The 20,977-nt window shown below is 40.2% G+C and overlaps 1 protein-coding gene across 1 annotated transcript in view; it reads left to right on the top strand.

Annotated features, from left to right (window-relative positions):
- slit3 (slit homolog 3 (Drosophila)) overlaps positions 1-16,118 on the top strand; it is a 303,620-nt gene extending 287,502 nt beyond the window's left edge. The window contains 5 exon segments of the mRNA XM_051954454.1: positions 10,521-10,675; positions 11,244-11,401; positions 11,921-12,081; positions 13,040-13,245; positions 13,347-16,118. Of these exon segments, the coding sequence (XP_051810414.1) occupies positions 10,521-10,675; positions 11,244-11,401; positions 11,921-12,081; positions 13,040-13,245; positions 13,347-13,600 (934 nt within the window). The 3' untranslated portion in view covers positions 13,601-16,118.
- The last annotated feature ends 4,859 nt before the right edge of the window (positions 16,119-20,977 follow it).

The following is a 20,977-nucleotide window of genomic DNA, read 5'->3' on the forward strand; positions in this document are numbered from 1 at the left end:
AACAAGAAATCTAGTGTTGTAAATGTAACACAAACTTTCACCACAGTCCTGTGCGTGTTTGAACAATAACAATGCACATTCTGTACCACAAGTGGTTTAATGTAACTTTGCAATAGGTAATGTTAAGCAATCATAAGCCATTTACAGCACAAGCAAGCAGTGTAAGCTATTAATGCTTAATTCAAGGAGTTTAATTCAGGGAGATTATAAGTGTTGTTATTTTCAGCATTATGTACACGACTCATTGTGTACACGACTACTGCGTGCTATACTAGTGAAATAGGACTTCATAAACCTCATTGAACACATTTGGCAACAATAAAACAGTTAAGCAGTGCTTAAAGGCTGAACTTTTGAAAACAATACACATTCACAGGGAAGGAGCCCACACCACATGTATGGATATGTTTCAGTCTGTATGGAAAAACTTTAATTTGATGCTCCATTGACTCGCTCTGTCCTCACCATTCTCTCTGTCCTTACCAATTTGGAGGAGCACACGGAACAGGCATAAGGGGGGAATTAAAGGAGGTATAAAGGGGAAAGGAAGATGTACAAAGAAGAGAAAGGGAAGATGAAGAAAGGAATGACCAACTTTGAGTTGAAGTAGACGGTGAGGGAGGGAGAGAGAAAGGGCCCACGTCCATCTTTGTCTGCTGCTGATTGGCTCCTATTGATTCTGTCTGCGTATCCCTCTACAATGTCTGTAGCATGACGAAAGAGGGAGAGAGATGTGACAGGGATATGTAATACGAGACTGAATACCATACTGTCCTATGGGATATTCAGTTTGGAACCCAAGCACAGAGAACCATGCACACCACATAAAACAGTTGAAAAAGTGACACCTTTGCTGATCAACACCAATGATTTATTACCACATAATTTCAATAAATACCAAAAACCAAAAAGATTATCTGCAACGTAATGGCTCACCAGCCAAAGAAGACAGGTCCATTGGAATTCAAGCATCATTTTCTATATCTACGCTCTGCCAAACACAGCACAGCTTAAGTTTCCAGAATTTTCTACAGTGGCAAATAATGTTTGAAGGTGTTTGAGGCAGATGGAAAGTTCACTTCCAACATGTAGTCCATCACGGAAAGGGGAAAAAAAACTTGAAAGAGAAAAAAAAATTAATTGCAACAGGACACAGCCAGGTTCAGAGGAAATTTGGATCCAACACAGAGTTACTGTAGCACCAAGAATCCCACTGATGTGACACAGAGGCTACTAATCACCTTGACCGAAGTCTCATTTTTATGGTTATTATACCAAAGCATGAAAGTAATTAATCTTGCAGTATTATATACATACTAAAAATGTTTTTCAACCACTTCTGAATGATCACAAGACTCAGAGAGACAGATGTTACTGTAATTGAATGAGCTAACAGAGAGGGGAAGCCTCAGGAGAAAGTGAGACGGAGAGAAAAAATTCATTCCGTTCTCATTCATTCTCCATCCTTCTTGTTCTATATTTCTATCAGTAATTTTTTTCAGCATCTTGCTCTGTAGTTTTGGCTCTTCTCTGCTCTGCTATCAAGGTCATCAAAGAAGGAGAAGGCACTGGTGGTCTTCTGATGATCATATGCAGCCGGTTCATAATAAATTTGACGATAGGATTAAGGCATTACATCATATTACAAATCCTGCAAGTAGCTGTGGGAGAAGAAAATTCAAACCACAATTTACAATGTTGAGGGCAAGTCTGTCTTTGCATGAGATACTGGGAAGATTATTCATTTAAACCCACAGTTTTTTATATGCATAGTTCTAGAGTAGAATGTGCTGATATTTTTACTTAACTTTGGATGAATGGAGCTTCTTATTTTTGTGTCATAATTACACACACATATATATACGGGCAATGCTTTAAAATAAGGCCTTAAATAAATTAAAATTGATTAATGTCAATTGAGCTTACTTCAGTTCTGATATTAAGTGAAGAGATGACTTTTGCAGGCTGGTAAAATGTTTAAATATTATTGGTCATACATACAAAATGGACATCCAGACATCCATGTGGTTCAGTTTATGGTACATTTGGTGTCTGCATACATTGACATGTTCACACGTTTGTCGACACGTGATCCACACATGCAGTCCGCTGTGTCATAAATTTAGGTCAACATCAACCTTGTAGTCAGTGTGTGCCATGTGGTAGCAAAATGTATAATTTGGGCTATAGCAGGATCATTTCTGCCAGCTTCCATGCTGTGTATTGAGCACGGTGTCTGTATTCATAACTCTTAGAGCTGCTGCTATAATGTGTTGGAGATATTCAGCAGTTGCTGAGAAACCTGTTATTCTTATTCCTCTGCTGTCACATATATTGACTGAAACTTTCTTCCGTACCTGCTGCAGTGTTGTCAGATTTAAAAGTTCGGTTTAGTGCATCTGCTGCCCTGTGCAGAGGTTATTTAGTATAGAGTTGCACTGTGTTGGTCCATGTGAGTTCTGTATTCTGTCTTCAGTGACCTTTGGTAAACTAAGGCATACAAGCAACTGAACTGTTATGATAATGTGAAGGAATATTCAACTGTGTAGGTGAATTTTGTTCCCCTCACCGCCCGTCCAAGAATGCCCAAACTCAGGTCAGCTGTAGAGTTGCAGCCCTGGAGCTGGTAGAGACTCTGACCTACTCAGAGAGACATGAGCAGGGCAGAGGGATATCATGAGGTCAGTCAAGTAGAAAGATGGTTTTGTTGGTCATGAAAACAAATCGCCGTCAAGATTGTCTAGTTTGCTGTAGATGTTGGTTTGCAGTTGAGGGTGTTGCTGTGTAAGAGTCACATACCCTAAATGCCTTCACCAGAATATGTGCTAAGTCAGTCCGTGTCATTTCAAATCGTGATGTTGGTCCACCATCTCAGGTTACTTTACTTAAATGTGAATTTTAAGGATTCAAAATCACCAAATCACTACAATTTGCTTGCGTGTTGTCTTTATGCTGACATTGAACATGATATGAGGCTTATTCTGCCTCATATCTTATTTTCTTTCTTTGCACGTACTTGAAATGAACACTTGAGAGAAACTGATAATAATTTAACTCGCATCACAATAAATCTGATTTTTATTAAAACACATGATGGCAGATGCTATAACAAGACAAGTGACAGAGAATATCAATGCTACACTAAAAGCAACACGAGAAACCAATGCAAAGGAGTCATCGTTTCTCAATAGAGTTACTTTTTATATTATTTGCAGAAAGGAAATTCTTGAAAATCCATTATAGTGTCTCTGTTGATCTTAATATCCAGTTTGTACTGGTTCCCCCTCCTCATAGTAGTTGGAGGTGGAGTGTTTGACACAACATATACCCAGCAGATATCATCAGATGGAGGACACTTGAACGATGCAGCCTGAGTGTTTGTCAGTAAACAGCGGCTGGATTCATCACTGACAAGGATGACGAGGAGCAGGATGTGAGGGGAAAGTTTATGCAAAGTGAGGGAAAGTGTGTTGTTTAACAAGCTTCCATCAGATACTATGTGTTGAACACTGATAGTACATGTCACCCATTCCAGCTCCAGCTACTACAAGGAAGGAAAAATTATACAAACCTGACATTAAGACCAAACAGAGAGACTGAATTGACTTTTTGAGAATTTCCTGTCCAAAAGTGTCCTCATTGAATCTCTCAGTTGTGGGAGTTAGGTTTCTGGAGATGCTGAATCCTTCAAATGGCTTCCCAGATAACATGTTTTTGAGGGTAAAAATACAAAAATTCCCAATTCTGAAAACAGGAAATTCTCAAAATTCGGACAAAAATATTGTAGAGAATTTAGTATTGAGTCCAACATCACAAATAAGCAAACTGAACAACATTCGAGACAATACATTTCCTGAATTCTCCTGAATTGACACAAACTGACCCTGCTAGTGTTCGCAAGGCATGACAAACTGCGAAAGGCAACAAAAAGACCAGAGGAAAGGATCGTTAGAGAGGAAGGAAGGATCAAATGAAAGGATGGAAATGATGGAATGAATCTAATTAGACACTGGCACAGATGGGGTGGGGTGGAGGCAGAAGTGGAAGGGTTGAGTAGGAGAGAGGACAGTCAGAGGGACACGCGATGCATAGGACGACAGATTGATCAGCTAAGAGGGAGACACAGATAAAGAGAGATCTAGAAAGACAGATGGATGAACTGATGGTAGACGGAAGGCATGAATGAAATACCAGACAACACAATAAACAGATAACTGAGTAGAATGCATTGCCCGCCAAAGGGGGAAAATGGAAGGGGTAAAACAGATGGATAGAAGCGGCCGAAATGAATAGACCATGAAACACGGTTGAACGGCAGGATGGATGAGAAAGGACTGAGGGATGACAGAGGGATGGAGTGAAAGAGGGGGAAGAGGAGAGGAGAAAAGTAAACCACAGACTGAGTCAGGGAATTATCCTTGTCTGGTCTTGTTAACTTGACATGGGCCACGCCTGGGAGGGAGACAGACAGAAACAGTGCTAGAAAAACTGAGAGAAGTGGAGGATGAAAGTGTAAAAGAGAGACAGATGAAGACGGGAGAGAGGGACGGGGGGAGTGTATGGCAGCGCAGGAAAGAAAAACTGAATGAGAAGTATGGAAAGCGTTTAACTGGAAGATACAAATAAAGACAAGGGGCAAAAAGGAGGAGCATGAGCAAATCCATAGGAATGAAAAGTTAAAGATTGAAGCCAAGAGAAAGACGCAAACATTCATAGAATCATCCATGTGTGAGTTTAATGCTAAGCACTTAGTAAACACTGCCTCCATGTTATGTTTAGCATTAGTAGTCTGGGAGGAGAAAAGCCCAACTGCAAAGATGAGGCTCGTTTTACCACAAGCTTCTATTTTCTCCTTTGATTGTGCCATCTTTTGATTGTATGACTCTGAGCGTTGCAAATGGCCTATCTTATCTGCCCTAATTTACAGATACATCGTAAACTGACTCAAACCACATGGCTAGGCAGGCACAGCAGAACACCCTGCCACTATTGAACTGATACTGTCCAGAATGGCGTAACTATTTAACCACCACAATCTGAGTGCAGCAGTTCTGGCAGATCACAAACATGGCACTGTCCATACACTTACTGCGGTTGTAGAGCCGAGCGCCAGGGACCAGTGCCAGTCCCTGGGATGTTTCTGAGTGATCCCCGGGTTTGTTATCTTGTGTAGAAACCAGAGCCAGGAAGGGCACTGTGTGAGAGCCAGTTTTCACAATGAGCTAAGATGTAGCCATCATGGCCAAACCAATATACTAATGTAAAACTAATTCTGGTAAAGGGGAACATTAATGAGTCACTCCAGTTGGAACAGTTGAAACTTGGCTTTGACGTACAGATTGGATTGTGTGAATGATCTATTGTTGGATACCTATATCTAAAATATTAGAATAAAGGTATCTTACCAAACAAATTTTACAGTCCAGCAATCCTCACCAAAATGCATTGTGTGCGTCTTTGCAACCCACAAATTACATTTTTGTCTAACTCATTGCATTCTCAATTACATTTCTTGCCAATTTGTTCAATTTGTTTCTGACAAATTATTTTCAAATCAGGCATATCTTCATAATTTATTATGTTGCTTTGCTGTCACTCCTTCTAAGCTAACCAATCATATATTAGATGGGGCGGGACCTGTCACCCTCATAACCTAGAAACTGGTGGAATAGCTCCGAACACGTAATGAAAGGGTTGTATTTTAAACCAAACCATAATGTTTTTCCTCCAACATGTATTTACCGTTGTGAAAGTATTAACCAAAGCATTATATTTTTTTAAACTTCACCATGTAGGTTTAGGAACCTTACCAAACAGTGAGTGAAAAAGGAAAGTAAACAAGTGAAAATGAGCATAAGTCTAAGAATAATGGTTCCACTTGAGGCACCAACCCTGGTCTCCTGGGGGAAGTTCCTGTCGCTGCCTTTTGCCTCCATCTGCCCCTCCTAGATCTTTATGTGGACTTTGTGGCTCCTCCAAACTGGAAGCAACGTCATAGGTGATTTTGCTGAGGCAGAGTTAATCCTTAAATGCAAACAGACGCGTCACATTATTAATCTGAGATGATGGGATGCAACAAAAGATTAGGAAACTAAACTGGGTAGACTGAAAAATGCAGGGGTAGAAAGCAAAGGGAACCAAAATGAAAGCACATACAAGCAATGTGCAGAAGTAGGGAAGGTTTGGGTTTGTAATAAGAGAAGAAGGAGAGACAGGAGAAAGTGTACAAGTCCTTCACTGTGCCCTCGTTAGCAACAGATGAAGGTGGTTATGCATGTCTTGTGTTAAATGTGTGTGTGTGTGGGAGAGAGAGCGAGAGAGACACTGAGTGTGTGTTTGTTGTGTATTAATGTGGTGCCCTTTACTAAATGTCACACTAATCTCCCATCAGGTCAAAGAGAGCGCATCTACTGTTATTCATCAGCAAGCGGCAGAGGGAGGGATGCAGGGATGGATGGGTACATGAAAGGAGAAAAGGATGATAAAGAAAGGTAGAGGTAGTAGAAGAAAAGGAGGGGAGGGCGGTGGATGAGTGGACAGAAAGGAGACAGAGAAAAGACAGGTATGGGGCGGGGAAGGATGATGATGGATGGATGGACGAACAAAAGACAGGGGAGAGTGATGCAAAGAGGGTTGTTGTAAAGAATGTAGGGAGGAAGCATCGATGTTTCAAGAAGAGAGCGAATACAGGAGAGACAGATACTATTATCTACCTACCATCAGCAGGATAGCGGCATTTTTTTTCCCCTTTTGTGTGCCAGATATGCCAAAAAATGTGATATTTCTTTCAAAGGTTATAAGTTGAACTCAGTCTCCCACCAGAGGGTTTGTTTATTAACTGTGATGCTGTTTAGTGCTACTAGGAGTATTAGCTGGTGGGAGAACAGTGAGGGATCACTGGTTTCCCATCATTATGTTCTGAAATTGACATCCTGTTGGTTGGTGAAGGGTTTGGGATAGAGGAGATTAGGTTGAATCTGTTTGTCCCCCTCGTGAAGCTGCTGGAAAGACAGGCCTGAAATTGCAAAGCAGTTTAATTAGAAATAATATTCCCTAAGATATCATTAAAGTTCAAATGATACTGAGGAGACACCAGGTCTACCTTTAAATGTAATTCAATTCATGACAGAGGTAATATACAAGTGAACATGGAGTGGAATCAACATATATTCAAGAACAGAATTCATTCTTTATCGGGCCGTTGCATTGGTTTACATTTTATTGTGCCATTGTATAGTTACATACAGTCCTACAGTTTGTGTAGCCCCTAAAATAAATTTTAAAATATTGAAACTGCAGCTATAATATGCATATTTGTTCATACTATTACAATCGCACAACGTTTCCATGCAGTTTGTATTCAGATGCAGCTCTTCCAAAAGAGTTTTGTGCCCAGATGTAGGTGAGTAGATTGACCCGAATCTGGCTCTTTTAAAACCACACGGCTGTGGTTCCAACAGGCAGACAATCCTTGAACGTTATAGGTTTAAACTAGTCAGTGGCTATTGAGATGGTTTAATTCTGAAACCTTAGAGGCCTGAAAAAAATGAGCGCTTGTTCCTGAGACTCGGCATCAAAACGTTACGAGTCCGCTCCTGAAAAGTACAAATTCCACATGAACCGGGCAGCTTGGTTTAATGAAAGCTGAAAAAAAACGAGGGAAGGAAAACAGTGAAGGAGCTCGCCGTTCTGCAGCTGCCGTCTCAGCAATGACTAATTGAGGTTACCACGGCAATATGGAACTGGGATGCCTGTCTGCTGAGCATCATTTTAATCAGATCGGGCTGTTTAACACACACAAGTCTGCAGACACATATGCACAGACATACACACATGCAGACTCACAAACAAGCAAATACATACCATGCATGTACACACATGCACATGAACACACATGAACAAAACACACACAAGATTCACTGTCAATTCACTCACACACACGCGCGCAAGCACACACTCGAACGCAGCAAATGTGGTTTAGAAACATTGTAAGTAAATGATAGCAGCGCCTAATTAGATTTAACAGTGTAAGTGGATCTGCACGCTTGTTTCTAATCCAAATATTTTTTTCAGTTTGAGATAAAGTCAATGACCTGTAATTACTTCTGGGTTTGCATTTGAGTCATTTATGTGAAAAAAAGCCAGTTTTGGTTTTAGGAAGTTCTTCTGGGAGAAGTTTATTTGAGAGTGTATGTGCTCATTCAGGATTCTGGACTGACAGGAAATTGGCGTCCCTTGTGGGTTTGGGCGAATACAATGAGGGTAAGAGAGAGAAGCAGTTGAAATCTGCTACGGCTGTGTATTTGTTTTTATTGAATTCCATAATGGGCTGTTTTTGCTAATGCACAGGGCCAACACAGCCAACTTCAAAGGAGTCAAAACACACACTTAAGCATGAACACGCGTGCAGACATTGATACATGTTCATCAAAAATGTGGAAACGCTCCATGGACAACATTCCAAAAAATCGATATTTTCACAGGTGCTGCTGAGGAACATATGAATTCATGTAATCGTGTTTATATGGTTTTTATTTGAAGAATCGCTTATAAACATGGAAACACACTTCAAAACACTAACAAAGTCTAATGTTGGCAAACTCACCTGCAAGGCTGACAGTTGCTCCGACTTGGAAACACCAGGTCATCTACTGCCATCTGGTGGAACTATGGTTTCACAACAGGTTCAGGGCTCAGCGTGTGTCTCGTGTCAAAATTAGTGTGTGAAGTTTCTTTGCAACAAATCAATTTGAGAAAATTTTCAGCTGTGTGAGCTGCTTGTTTGATTTTACTTCTCAGACACTTGACCAAATGGAAAAAAGGAATGAAGGGTTTTTAGAACTTAGACTCTTCAGAAGAGGAGTAGAAATGACTTTTGGATGTCATTAGGGATGGAAAGGTGATCAGAGCAAGAAAGGAAGAGAGAAATCAAAGAGCAGAGACATGTAAGGAGCACGATGTGGAGAAAAAAGGGAAAGAAGAGAAGGACAGAAGCAGGAGCAAGAATACAAAGTAAAGATAGGAAAGGAGGATGCAGAGATAGATAACCAATCTTATGGGCTGGCAGACCATCATTTTGCTTGGTCGCAGCAGGCCTGTTTGAGAACATTATTAAATTACATGGCTCCTAATGAAAACCATGTACGCATCTGCGCTGGATCTACAGTGAAGTTCTTATTTTAGAAACCGCAGAGCAAGACTGATGTCCAGAAAGACAAAAGGTTCCTGCGGTTGTTGATTTTTTTACTCATCTATCTTACATTCATCCAAATATCAGAAGAATTATTCAGATCAAATCTTTTCACCACTTACAGAGGCCAAGGCCATATGGGAGAACGCAAAGTAAATCATAATGATGTCTGGACACTTTTTTAAATAGCTTTTAATATGTTCTAGTGCATGTTGTAACTCGTACCACTCTGCTCTGGTCTCTGCTTTTCTCCTTTTGAGTGGTCAGCAGTTTCTATGAAAGTCCTACTGGCCCACCTCCAGAACTCACAACCCCGCTCCATTGGCTGTTAATGTAACATCACTGTAATCTGAACACTCTATAAACAGCTGTCAATCAAAGCTGACTTGAGGCTCCTTAGCTACTTAGCCAATGAGCGGCCGTAGACAAAGGCAAGTATTGTCTTGATGTTTAGCTGTGGGAGTCTGGGGCAGACCACCAGCGGAAAGAGTGGCTTCACTTGTTCTTTTCTGGTTTTGATGTTCTTCGAGAACTTGGGTGAACGGAGGCACAGTCAACTTCGCCACCCCACCATCTACCTCTCTTTCCCTCTCCGTCTCTCACTCTTGCTCTCTCTCCTTCTTTCGGCTTTGCCAAACCACTGTCTCTATAGCTGTCTGTCTCCCCTCCAGCAAAAACCACTTAGTGGGGAATCTCAGACACACACATTCGCACACCAACACATACACACACGCTTTCTTCCCAGGGTCAGACGTGGTGCAAAAGGTCACGATCCTGGTTCACTGCAGACTCCTCATCAGTGGAAACATTTATTTCCTCCAAAAAAATATCAGAGCTCTCGTAAAAACTGGCTTCTTTCTTTACCACAGTGCTTCAAACTGGTTGAGTCTGCTCATTAAATTATATAAATCTAGTTTTGCCTCAAGGCTCAAGCTCATCAGAATAAACAAGCCCATGTGCTGCTGGGGGACCTGTTCTGGGGCTGTACCATGGCCTGGATCAAGGGCGCATTTTAATCTCTTCCAAAAGAACACTGCATCAAGGATGTAATCAGTCTGTTGTATGTCTCTGAGTTGCATTTCAACACAGATTTCTTTTTCATTTAATTTGGTCGATTTGCAAACACAACAAAACACAGAAAAAAAAGTTTGACAAAGACATGTTGGGAGTCTGTTTTGTGTTTGGCATTTCCAATTTGCTCTGTCATTTTTTTTCCTCCCTAATTCTTCTGTCTCCTCCTGGTATAGAATTCAACTGTAATTTATCATAATCGGAAACATGCTGAAAATCTCTCCTTCTTTTCTTCCGTTTGTGCGTTTGTTTGTGACAGTGTCGAGTCGGTGAATGACGGGCTTTTCCACACAGTTGAGCTGTTGATTCAGAACCGCTCACTGAGCCTGGTGGTGGATAATGGCGCCCCCAAGAGCTTGGGCAAGCTAGCACGTCAGCCGTCCGTCGACCACAACACCCAACTTTACATTGGAGGTACGGACACACACAGTTTTATACACGATATGTAGACACATGTAAGATGCTAGTTTTGCCGGTCCTTTACTGCCTTTTTGTGGTTGTGATCACACGTTTTCCATACATGGGTACATACAAATAAAGGCACCCACAACATGCTAAATACGCACGCATACTAACACACAACAAACCCAAGCAAGGGTTGTGGTTAGGAAGTGGAAAACTGTTTTTGTTCAGCTTTTCCTCAAAAAAGGGGGGTAAGACACTCCTCGACAAAAAGAAAGCCTGTTTTCTGAAGTGCTAGAAAGAAACCTAATGTTGTTGTGCAACTGTGTGAGCTGTGATGCTGTATTCTTGCTGGAACATTGGATTTTACTTAAAAACCCACCATGAATAAAACCAGTGAAGTCTATTAATCAAACTGTCCCAGACCTCTTTTCAATTTGCTCTTTTTTTCTTCCCCACATTGCCTTTATTTTCTTCCCATGCTTTGATCTCATCTCTCCTCTTTTCTCAACTCTCATTTCTCTTTCTTCTTAACCTTCTTTTTCCATTTCTTTCTGTCTTGTTCACCTATATTTCCCAGGTGTACCATCCCAGGTGGTGGCCTCGGGTCTACGTCCGGGTCCCGAACGCTCCCCTCAGGCTTTCAATGGCTGCATTCACAATGTCCGGATCAACGGCGAACCTCAAGACCTGAGTTACAGATCGGCCGGAGGACGACCTCAAGCAGTCGGGAGCAAGGTAATAATGTAGAAGGCTCAGCTTTGGCAAAAAAAGGTGGTCTCTTATGCACACAAGTATATACAGTAGCATATACCCAAATTGTACCTTAATAGATGTTCTTTAGGCACTATTAAGCAGCTTTAAAAGTTTTACTGAGAAATCTATTCCCTAAATTGGTTTTATAACTCATCATAATCCCTTCAGCTATAAGTTAAGCTATTAACATATCAGCAAAAAATATTTGGAAGGGGAAAAAAGACATTCGGCAAGAATATATAGTGAGGAAATCATGGTGCAGAATTATATAAAAGCAATTCTCCTGTTCTGGGTTTAGAGCAGGTTACCAGAGCATTTATTTTCATAATATTAGAGCACACTTTAACAAAGCAATGTCAGCAGTGGCTATAAAAAAGTACAAATCTCATCTCTCCATTTTGGCACTTTATTTACACTGGATTGTCAGTGTTGATGGTGTTAATGCAACATGAAAATGCTTGTCTCTGTCTTCCCTAACAGTGTGTTTTCTCGTTCTGTCAGCAGGGTGATGGTATTCTTGCCGGGTGTCATTCCTGCAGTGTGTGTGCACAGGGTGCCTGCAGAGAAGGAGGGGAGACAGGAGTAACATGTGATTGTCCTCCAGGACGCCGTGGAGCCCTGTGTGACGAGATGACGGCCACTAACCAGTGTCAGAACAGCAGGTAAATGTACATGATACTAATGCTCAGAAAGGCATGTATATGTATTCGCTGTGTAGCAAAACACTACAGCAGTACTTTTACATAGGTAACGGGTGAATGAGACTTTGAAAGCTTCCTCTGATTCATTATTGTGTTTGGGTTACTGTCCAAAGCAGTGCTGCTTCAACAGTCAATATGAAATGATCTGCCTCAAAACAATGATCAACAATTTTGGTCATTTAATTTCTGTATCTAGCAAACATGGCAAACGTGTAGTTCTACAACAACACAACAATTCTACAATTTCATTTAGCAGACGCTTTTTTCCAAAGCGACGTACAACACAAGCAAGAATTCAGACATAAGGAAAAACCTTTAGTAAGTGCAAAAAGTGCTTCAAGTAGTTGTTCAATCCTCTCTAACACTTGACTGATTTTCTTTTTAATGTAAGTTCAATAAAGTTTGTATGACTAGGTGAAAAACAGGAAACTTAGAAGTGTCCTCTGCAGCACTTAGAAATGTGATGGACATCTGAGTCTGTTTTAGACATTTTATTTTACCATGTACATCTGTTTCATTGTTATTGATTGGCTACTTTATTTGTTACAGCCCTTAACTACATTGTTTAATGTGATAAACTAGTGTAAACTAGCAATGCAACAACTGAAGACTATCATTATAGATGCATTCAAAGAAAAAAAACGTGGATTTCTCCAGCTATTCTAACTGTAGTCATCCACAGAGGCACAGTTTCCCTGGTTGAGCTTTAGTGTCCCAGCTTTTGCATGCAGTAAACTGCTACCTTTTTTATATTTCTAATGGCATGAATTTCCCACAAGAGCAGATCTTTTTCTCATTTATTTCCAAATCATGCAGGTCTACCAGTGTTAAAGTAACCATAAGTAAAACTACATACCAACCCAAGCGTACTCCACTCTAACCTGTCTTTCTTTTATCATTTTTCTATTTCTTTCTCCAGATGTGTCCATGGCATCTGTGTGCCAAAGGGTCAGTCTTACAGTTGCCAGTGTAATGAAGGCTATCAGGGTCAGTACTGTGACCGACGGCAGGAGCCTCCGGCCTGCAGGGGGCATCGCTGTGGACGTGGGGAGTGTCGAGTGTCAGAGGAAGGAGAGCCGGTCTGCCACTGTCAGCCAAGATACACCGGAGCCTCCTGCGACACAGGTAAGACTGAACGAAATCAAGAGAGATTACAGTATATGTGGATTTGACATATGGGGGTCGTTTTCTAAAATGTTCTAATTTGTGTCTCCGCCAACGTGCAGAGCTCACGTGCCAAGGGGAAATGGTGAGAGAGCAGCTGAAGCGCCACCAAGCCATGAGAACATGCACGTCCACCAGCAAGATCCCCCGCATGGATTGTGCCAGATCCTGCCAGGCTTCAGCGCCCCCTGGTGTCTGCTGCGGCATCACCAAGAGCAGACGGAGAAAGGTGGTTTTCCGTTGCACTGACGGCACCTCGTACTCGGAGGAGATGGAAACCGCTCTGGAATGTGGCTGCTCCAAATGCCCATTGTAACAGTACAGCAGTTTGTTTTTTTGCAACACCTGCCATTGTGTGAATTCTGCACGTCAACGAGGCTGTCGCTCCGAGATTTTCCCACGTTGATGACCACCAGCAATACGTGATTTTCTTTAAATTTCCACATCTTGTTTGACCGCTGCCAATTTGCTGCCAGAGAGAAACCACAAACAAAAAGAAAAATGGGACATGTGTGTGTGTTTTTTTTTTTGACAGAGAGAAAATATATTGTAAGATATAAGTGAGAAAAAAAACATAGAACTTATTTTTATTATGGATTTTGTTTTCTAAAAGATGATAAAAGGACTGATGAATTGTTTTTTAATATGTTGATTATAAAATGTGTTACATAGTATAAGAAAAGTTATTTTGTACCTTGTAAGAAGAAAAAGTACACAGCAAAATAGATTAACATTCCTTAAAAGTATATGAATTTATATGTATGTATAAATCTATATAAATATTTACCCTAACCCAATGAATTTTATATCTTCTAAGTGTATTTGCATGATGTTAATGTGAGTGTCGTTGTGTGGGAGGCTTTGGACACTGAGAAAGAGGAGCTCCCTTGATTCCACAACAAGGAAAAGGTGGCAGTCTTTTGTTGCCCTCTCTCTCGGAGGCTGAAAGGGAACTGTGTGTGCCTAGCTAACCTGCTTCACTATATAATGGACATCATCCTCACATGTGAGTTCACATAAAAGACTCTTTCCACAGAGCTGCTTTAACAGTTTGTTAATATTGTGATATTCTTTAGTTTGCTGTTGCACGCCAGACTTGGAGCCACATGAAGTTTATCACAAATCAGGAATTCCCGTTCAAACAAGTCATACTGTAGATTCAGCATTAAGCTGCTAGCTGCTGAGAGTAAAACACACTTAGGCAAACCCTGATGAGTCAAGAGGGCTCATAGCAATAGCATAGGGCCAGGAGAAACTAACATCTTTAATCGCACCGCCCATTCACATAACTATGAAGTTGTATTATTTGTAGAGTAACTTGCCCGGTGTAGTTGGTTATGATCAGAGATGTTTTCTGGTTCAACTCTAATCAAACAGTGATGTGGTGTACTGGCACATTCTGTAGTACACTCGAACATCATTGGAGCGCGTTGAGGTGTAAACTACTTGAGTTAAACAGCAAATACAACATTTTCAACTGTTTAGGTTGCTCTTTCAGTGGCTGCTCAACAAGACGACTTTCTGACTGTGAAAGAATACAGTCACCACACCAAAGCCGTCTGTATTTGCCTTAATGGATAAGTTTAATTATACGAGTTCACACTCGTTTGTGTGCTTTTTTTTTAGAAATTCAAAAGTGATGCTGCAATATAATTATAATTTCAACAGCTGCTACTGACTGATTGATCATTTAGGATGGAAATAGCTATTGTTGTTGTCACGTGCGACAAGTGACACATGGCTCCTTGAAAACACAATCCAGATTCTGTTGTGGCCTTCTTTAGCTCCTAAAGGAAATGATGCTCAACTAAAACTCTCCTACTCCTGATCAGATTCTGTTTCAGGGCCCTATGAAACACAGCATTGATGCATCCTATGTGCGTATAAGGTTTCATTTTTTAATGTAGCTCTGATATTTCTGGTTGATGTGCATTATGGTGCACAGAAAAGAAATCCATGAGGGTTCAAAAATGTTAAAAGGTGAAGCTTTTTGGTGATTTGTTAATGTTGAAATTGCATTGATGGTGTGGGGAGGAGGTTGAAAAGTGCCTTTCAGTTGTTGACCAAAAGACAAAGTGCTCCAGTCTGATCACAGCAAACCTCCACAGTAATGATTCAGGTGCCTGCTGCATTAAAATATCTTCTGTAACTGTGTCACGTGAAAGAATCTGTTTTCAAGCAAGAAACTCCAACACAGCTGAAGAAAACTTCAACACCAGCGCGGTTTTTAACTGCCCATAGTTGACTAACACCATTAAAAGTATATGATGTAACTACTACTGTACTGTTTACTTTATACATTGTTGCTTTGTTTACAACAGATTCAAAGTATTGCCACTCGTTTGCAGTTCATTTAGAGCTACGTAATCTAGGTTTGCAACATATCAGTGTTATTCTTGTCTGTTAACATTTACACTTCTGTTTCCTCTTCCAGATCCTTCCCCCTGCTTCTTTTTTATACACATTCTGCCTCCTATTCCTGCTTCACTCCTGGTTTTCCTGATGTCATTCTCATAAAGTCTCCACATTTCCCTCCAGCTGCTTATTTCCATCAGCCCTCTTTTGTTTATTTTTTTCTATTTTTTTCAGCAGTTCAAACCTTTACCTGCTACCCCCTTATCTTTGCCTCTTCACACCCTCTAATCCTCACCCTCAAGTCTTCATTGTGAACAGAATAAAACACCTCAGTTATTAGTTATTGACAATAAAAATAACTGTAAAGTCAGTCACTTCCATTGTATAGGTCCTAGGTTTATAAACATGATTATGTGAGTGATGATAATTGATACTTATGTTGAATGTTAAAATTAAACTACCATTGAAACTGTATAAAATCTTTAGTGTCTGAATTCTTGAGAACAAGATTAATGTTTGACTGTAAATCTTAATTTGAGCAACAAATCACCACTTTCTGTCACAGAATGTACATTGTCGGTTTATTTGTGCATCATACCACTCATGAAGTCATTAATGAAGAAACTGCAATTGGGTCATCCCATCCGATATCATCGGGGGCTTCTGCTCGGTCACAATCTAGTGATGTTTAAAATGATATCTGAGATATTTAGATTGATATCAAATACTTTCCAAGATTTATTTATTCTTTAAATGGCCCTTCTACCCACAGTGACGTAGTGGTTAGCACTTTCGAAGATCGCTAGTTCAAATCCCGGCCTGAGGTTCAAGGTTTCTTCATACGTACGCGTGGGTAAATTTGGGAAAGCAGCAATCCCAAACAACCACAAGAATAAACAATATAAACACAAACATCGTCTATCTGGTGCACTATATCTACAGTCTTCATAAAAGTCATGATACATGGAGGCCTAGAGAGGCCTCAAAAGGTGATGAGGTTACTATTCAGACCCCATCCCCCTTTTGTTCACGTGAGCCTGGGATCTTTCTGCATGGAGTTTGCATGTTCTCCCTGTGCATGCGTGGGTTTTCTCCGGGCACTCCGGCTTCCTCCCACAGTCCCAAAATATGCTGAGGTAAATTGATGATTCTAAATTGCCCGTAGGTGTGAATGTGTGTGTGATTGTTTGTCTGTATATGTAGCCCTGTGACAGACTGGCGACCTGTCCCAGTCAGCTGGGATAGGCTCCAGCACCCCCCGCGACCCAAGTGAGGATAAAGCGGTGTATAGAGAATGGATGGATATATATAGTTGCAAAGTAAAAGTTTCACACTAAAGATGAATCACGGATGAACATTTAATGGCACTAACTCAATTACTATGAGGAAACAAATCCATTTCTAAAATTTCTATCAAATATGTTTATGTCTTTAAAATGTACTGGACATCAATAAAAATGTCTGCATATTAAAATCTACGAAGTCCATCGGCATTTTTACATCATATTGATGTTTAAATAACAGGAACTGCAGCCCACATTCAGTCAAGTTAGCGGAATTATGGATAAACAACGTTTCCAGGTTTCTCTGACAAAAAAGCCGTGATTTGTTTTACGGAAAAATTACATGATTTCAAAAATGTGACTTTGAAAATGTCAACAAACTGTAATAAGCGTTAGCTTGCTGCTCCAGTTGCTCTGAATATTTTGGTTCTTGTCATTGTCAAGCCCCAAAGAAAAATTAATCCATATTCTGGCTACATGACAACAGCATCCATGGAGTGACCAGAAGTTAGCCGATCTAGCAGAAGTGCTAATGAGGTCTGTTCTGGCACCGATTATTACCGTCACACATGTAGCTTTGAAAATAAATCCTGTCCAAGACACAGAGCTGTAGCTCCGTTTCAGTGTGAGCTCTAATGTTTCTCTGTGTGACTGTGTCTGACTTCCTCTAATAAAATCATCCTGTTGGCTGGGAGCTGCAGCCATAGATGTATATATATCTACTGATTCATATCTATGCACACTCTAGTCCGATGCAGTCTCGATGATGACGTTTCAGGAGTACGTGAGAACGCAAGTACGGACAGTTAAGATATTGAGAAACGCCCATAGTCTTCTTACCGCAAAGGTACAAAGCTGCTTGTCTTCTCCTCCCGCATCAGGAAACGTATTCAAAGCTTCTTCAAATCCAAACAAAATACAATCAAATGATCAAACTCACGTCATAGGTGCATTCAGGTGCACTCGGACAACAAAGCCTGACAGCGGCACAGTGACTGGTGAGTGTGTAGGACGGAAAATGCAGACTAGATTTTCACAAACCTGTCATTCTCTGGAGTAAAGACACGAACTGGATTTCCCCAAAGGTTACATATTCCCAGCAAAGTGGATTATTATTATTATTTTTTTTGCCCGTGTGATATTTGTAGTGTGGCGTGAGAGCGTGTGACGGGACTGAGTTGCGTGTGTCCAAAGCGTGAGAGTTAGCAGCTCTGTGAATGAAACAGTGCCCCTCTGGTTTGTAACGTGAATAAACGCCTGCCAGTCTATGTAGTCCAGCGTAGTATTGCAGCCAGTCAGCTGGGGGTGGGGGGGACCAGCAGGTGAAGGTGATAAAGTTTGATTAGCATCTTGAGCTGCTAAACTGAGAAGGAACAGGTCCCTGGATAAGTAAACTGTGAAGGTAGACTCACCTGATGACAGAGAAAAGAAAATTCCTCGAATTAGGAAGAAACAACTAAGAGTTAGCTTGTGCTGCTAAAGATGTCAGCCCGATTCTACTAAGAGTAGTTAGCAAAGATCGCGGACGTGATGACTGTCACAGCAAAAGAAAGACTTCAAGACTTTCAGCATCAAGTATCGTGAGTCCTGTATATGTTTGGCTCTTATTTGCTTGTGTAAGGAATGAGATAATTCTGCTTCACTTTCATATTGATTTATCTATATTTAAGGCTGTTTTTCTGATGGTGAAATGTTTGTTGTGGATTTAACGCCTTGCTGGGTCGCTGTTGGTTTTACTGTGTTTTATTTGGCCTGCTTAAGTATTTTTTGCTGTTTCGTGTCCTACATGGATGAATTTTGTATGGTCACAGCCTAAATGGCTCTGAATGATTTCAGTTTGATTGGTTTTGATTGCAGTTTTTTCCAGATTTGCTTTAAGTGGCTGCTGCTCAGTCACTTGTTGTCTTTGTGAGAATTGGGGTGAAGTTCTGCTGCTGGCATGTTGTGAGAATTTCTTCATTTGGGTGTTTTGTTGCTGTTGTTCTCTCTGTTTATTTGTGTAGCAGAAATAAGTGCAAAAATGTTGACCTAAGTGCCACATAACATTCAACAAATAAACCACCTAAATACAAACATGTCAATTGAAGTCATGTAGCAGTACAACCATTACAATGAAAGTAATTCAAATTGCTGTTTGTGAAATTACAAGGGTAGTCATTAGGACTGTATCAACAGATCCTAATTGAAATTGGATCTGAACTGAAGAAGCCAGCCAGTAAGAATAGGTTTATAATTGGGATTTTAAAGCTGGTAGTGAGTTTGAGTTTGTGGTCTGGGGAGGAAATATAATTGCAAAAGAACAGGAAAATGCCATAGTGTGATTCTGTGTGAAAGGTATTGTGATGCAACATGAATTGTGATTATAGTGAGATTTGTGCATTTCTCTTCCACTGAAAAAAAAAAAAATGATAAAAATGTATTTTTGCGGCAGTCTGTACCAAAAAAGCATGTTCCCTCCAAATTAGGGTCCAACATCATTGGAGTCCTTTATGGTTTAGAAATTTGATCTAAAAATCATGCATAGGAAATGTGTGTTGTCTGACAACAAATCAAATTCACTCTACTTGCAACTGCATTTGACACTGGGTATTTGATATTTGTCGCTGTGTTTGTGGTTGTTGGGAATGTTTTCTCATTAAATTGACACAATTGTGATTCCAGGAAGAGGTATCGATGCAAACTGAATGTTGCAGGTTTTAAAATGTTCCTGGACATATTACTTGTTAAACCAGTACACATTTGGGATCTGACTGAGTCTGAGTGAAGTCGGTTCTAATCTATGAAAGATTTAAGTCTCAATTTAACAAGCACCTATTTTGCTAGTATTCCATGACCATTTACACAATGTAAAATGAAGAACTTCAAAGTTTAAGTGTACATAAATGTTACATTTTCTGCCTTTTTTTTAGCAAGTGCCAGTGGTTTGTTTTCACCACAGTGAAAAATGGGGACAGTGTGACTCGGTTGTATGGAAACGGTGGATGAACTGAGTTGTCCACGCTAAGCATGATTTCTTGGGCATTTCTAACTAAGCTAAACTTACAATGTAATCTTGTGGCAGTTTTTCCTTTGTCAAAGAGACTGCATCTCCTGTGATTTTAGATATTGCACTTGTCTGTTCTACAATTCTGATAAAGTTTTGAGTTATTGTTTAAACCTACTGGTTGGCCTTAAAGACAGTATAAACTGCTAAAAGCTTCTGATAATCTAAGCCAGTGACGTAGAACTGGAGTAGCTCGGCACCACAGTGAAACTAATATAAAAATGAATGTCTGCCTTGCATTTTTGTGAAGACACAAGCATGACGCTGTGCTTAAAGCTTGCTCTGCTGCTGCTCTGAGTCTGGAAAAACTTTGTCATAGTTTTAACTATGAAATATATTCTGTTTCTCCTTTATGCTCACAGCTGCTCTTTGGCAACTTCATTTTCACAGACCCTTAAGAACTTTGTTAATCTATTCATTAGGTATCCTCAGAGAGTTTCCCTTGTATCTTTTTACCTGCCCAGGTATTCTTGTCATGACATCTAACATCTCTGTTGCAATCATGCCATGATATTCCCACTCCCTGCATTTCTAACCCGTTTCTGTAAACCTATTTTATGATTTCTTATGTGTTATGACTTGCTGCTTTTCTGTGACCTGTCTTCATGCTTCTGTGCTTTTTAAAATTTTAACTTACTGTTGCTGACTGTATGTTTTTTTTAAGTCTCTTTATTTGTGCCTGCCCTGCTAACACCTTTATTTAGGCTATCGTCTCGGATGCCCGTTTTGGCTGAATTATATGCAGCCAAAAAAGTAAATCATGTTGTGATCTTTTTTTTTTTGGATATACTATGATTTTGATATGAGTCACAGTTGTTTAAATTGAAATTTTTGCATTTCCTTTCCACCGAAAAAAGCAAAAATGCAGTTATTTTTGTTGTCTGTACCAAACAAGTATGTTGCCTTATGTCTGGAGAGTCTGATTTATATTTTAGGATGTCTCTGTGGCATCACAATTCGCTACTTAAAATGCTAAGTTGTGACAATTTAAATTTTTTAAAAGCATTTTAAC

Source organism: Acanthochromis polyacanthus, chromosome 10, assembly GCF_021347895.1.
Source record: "Acanthochromis polyacanthus isolate Apoly-LR-REF ecotype Palm Island chromosome 10, KAUST_Apoly_ChrSc, whole genome shotgun sequence".
In the NCBI taxonomy this organism is placed as follows: domain Eukaryota; kingdom Metazoa; phylum Chordata; class Actinopteri; family Pomacentridae; genus Acanthochromis; species Acanthochromis polyacanthus.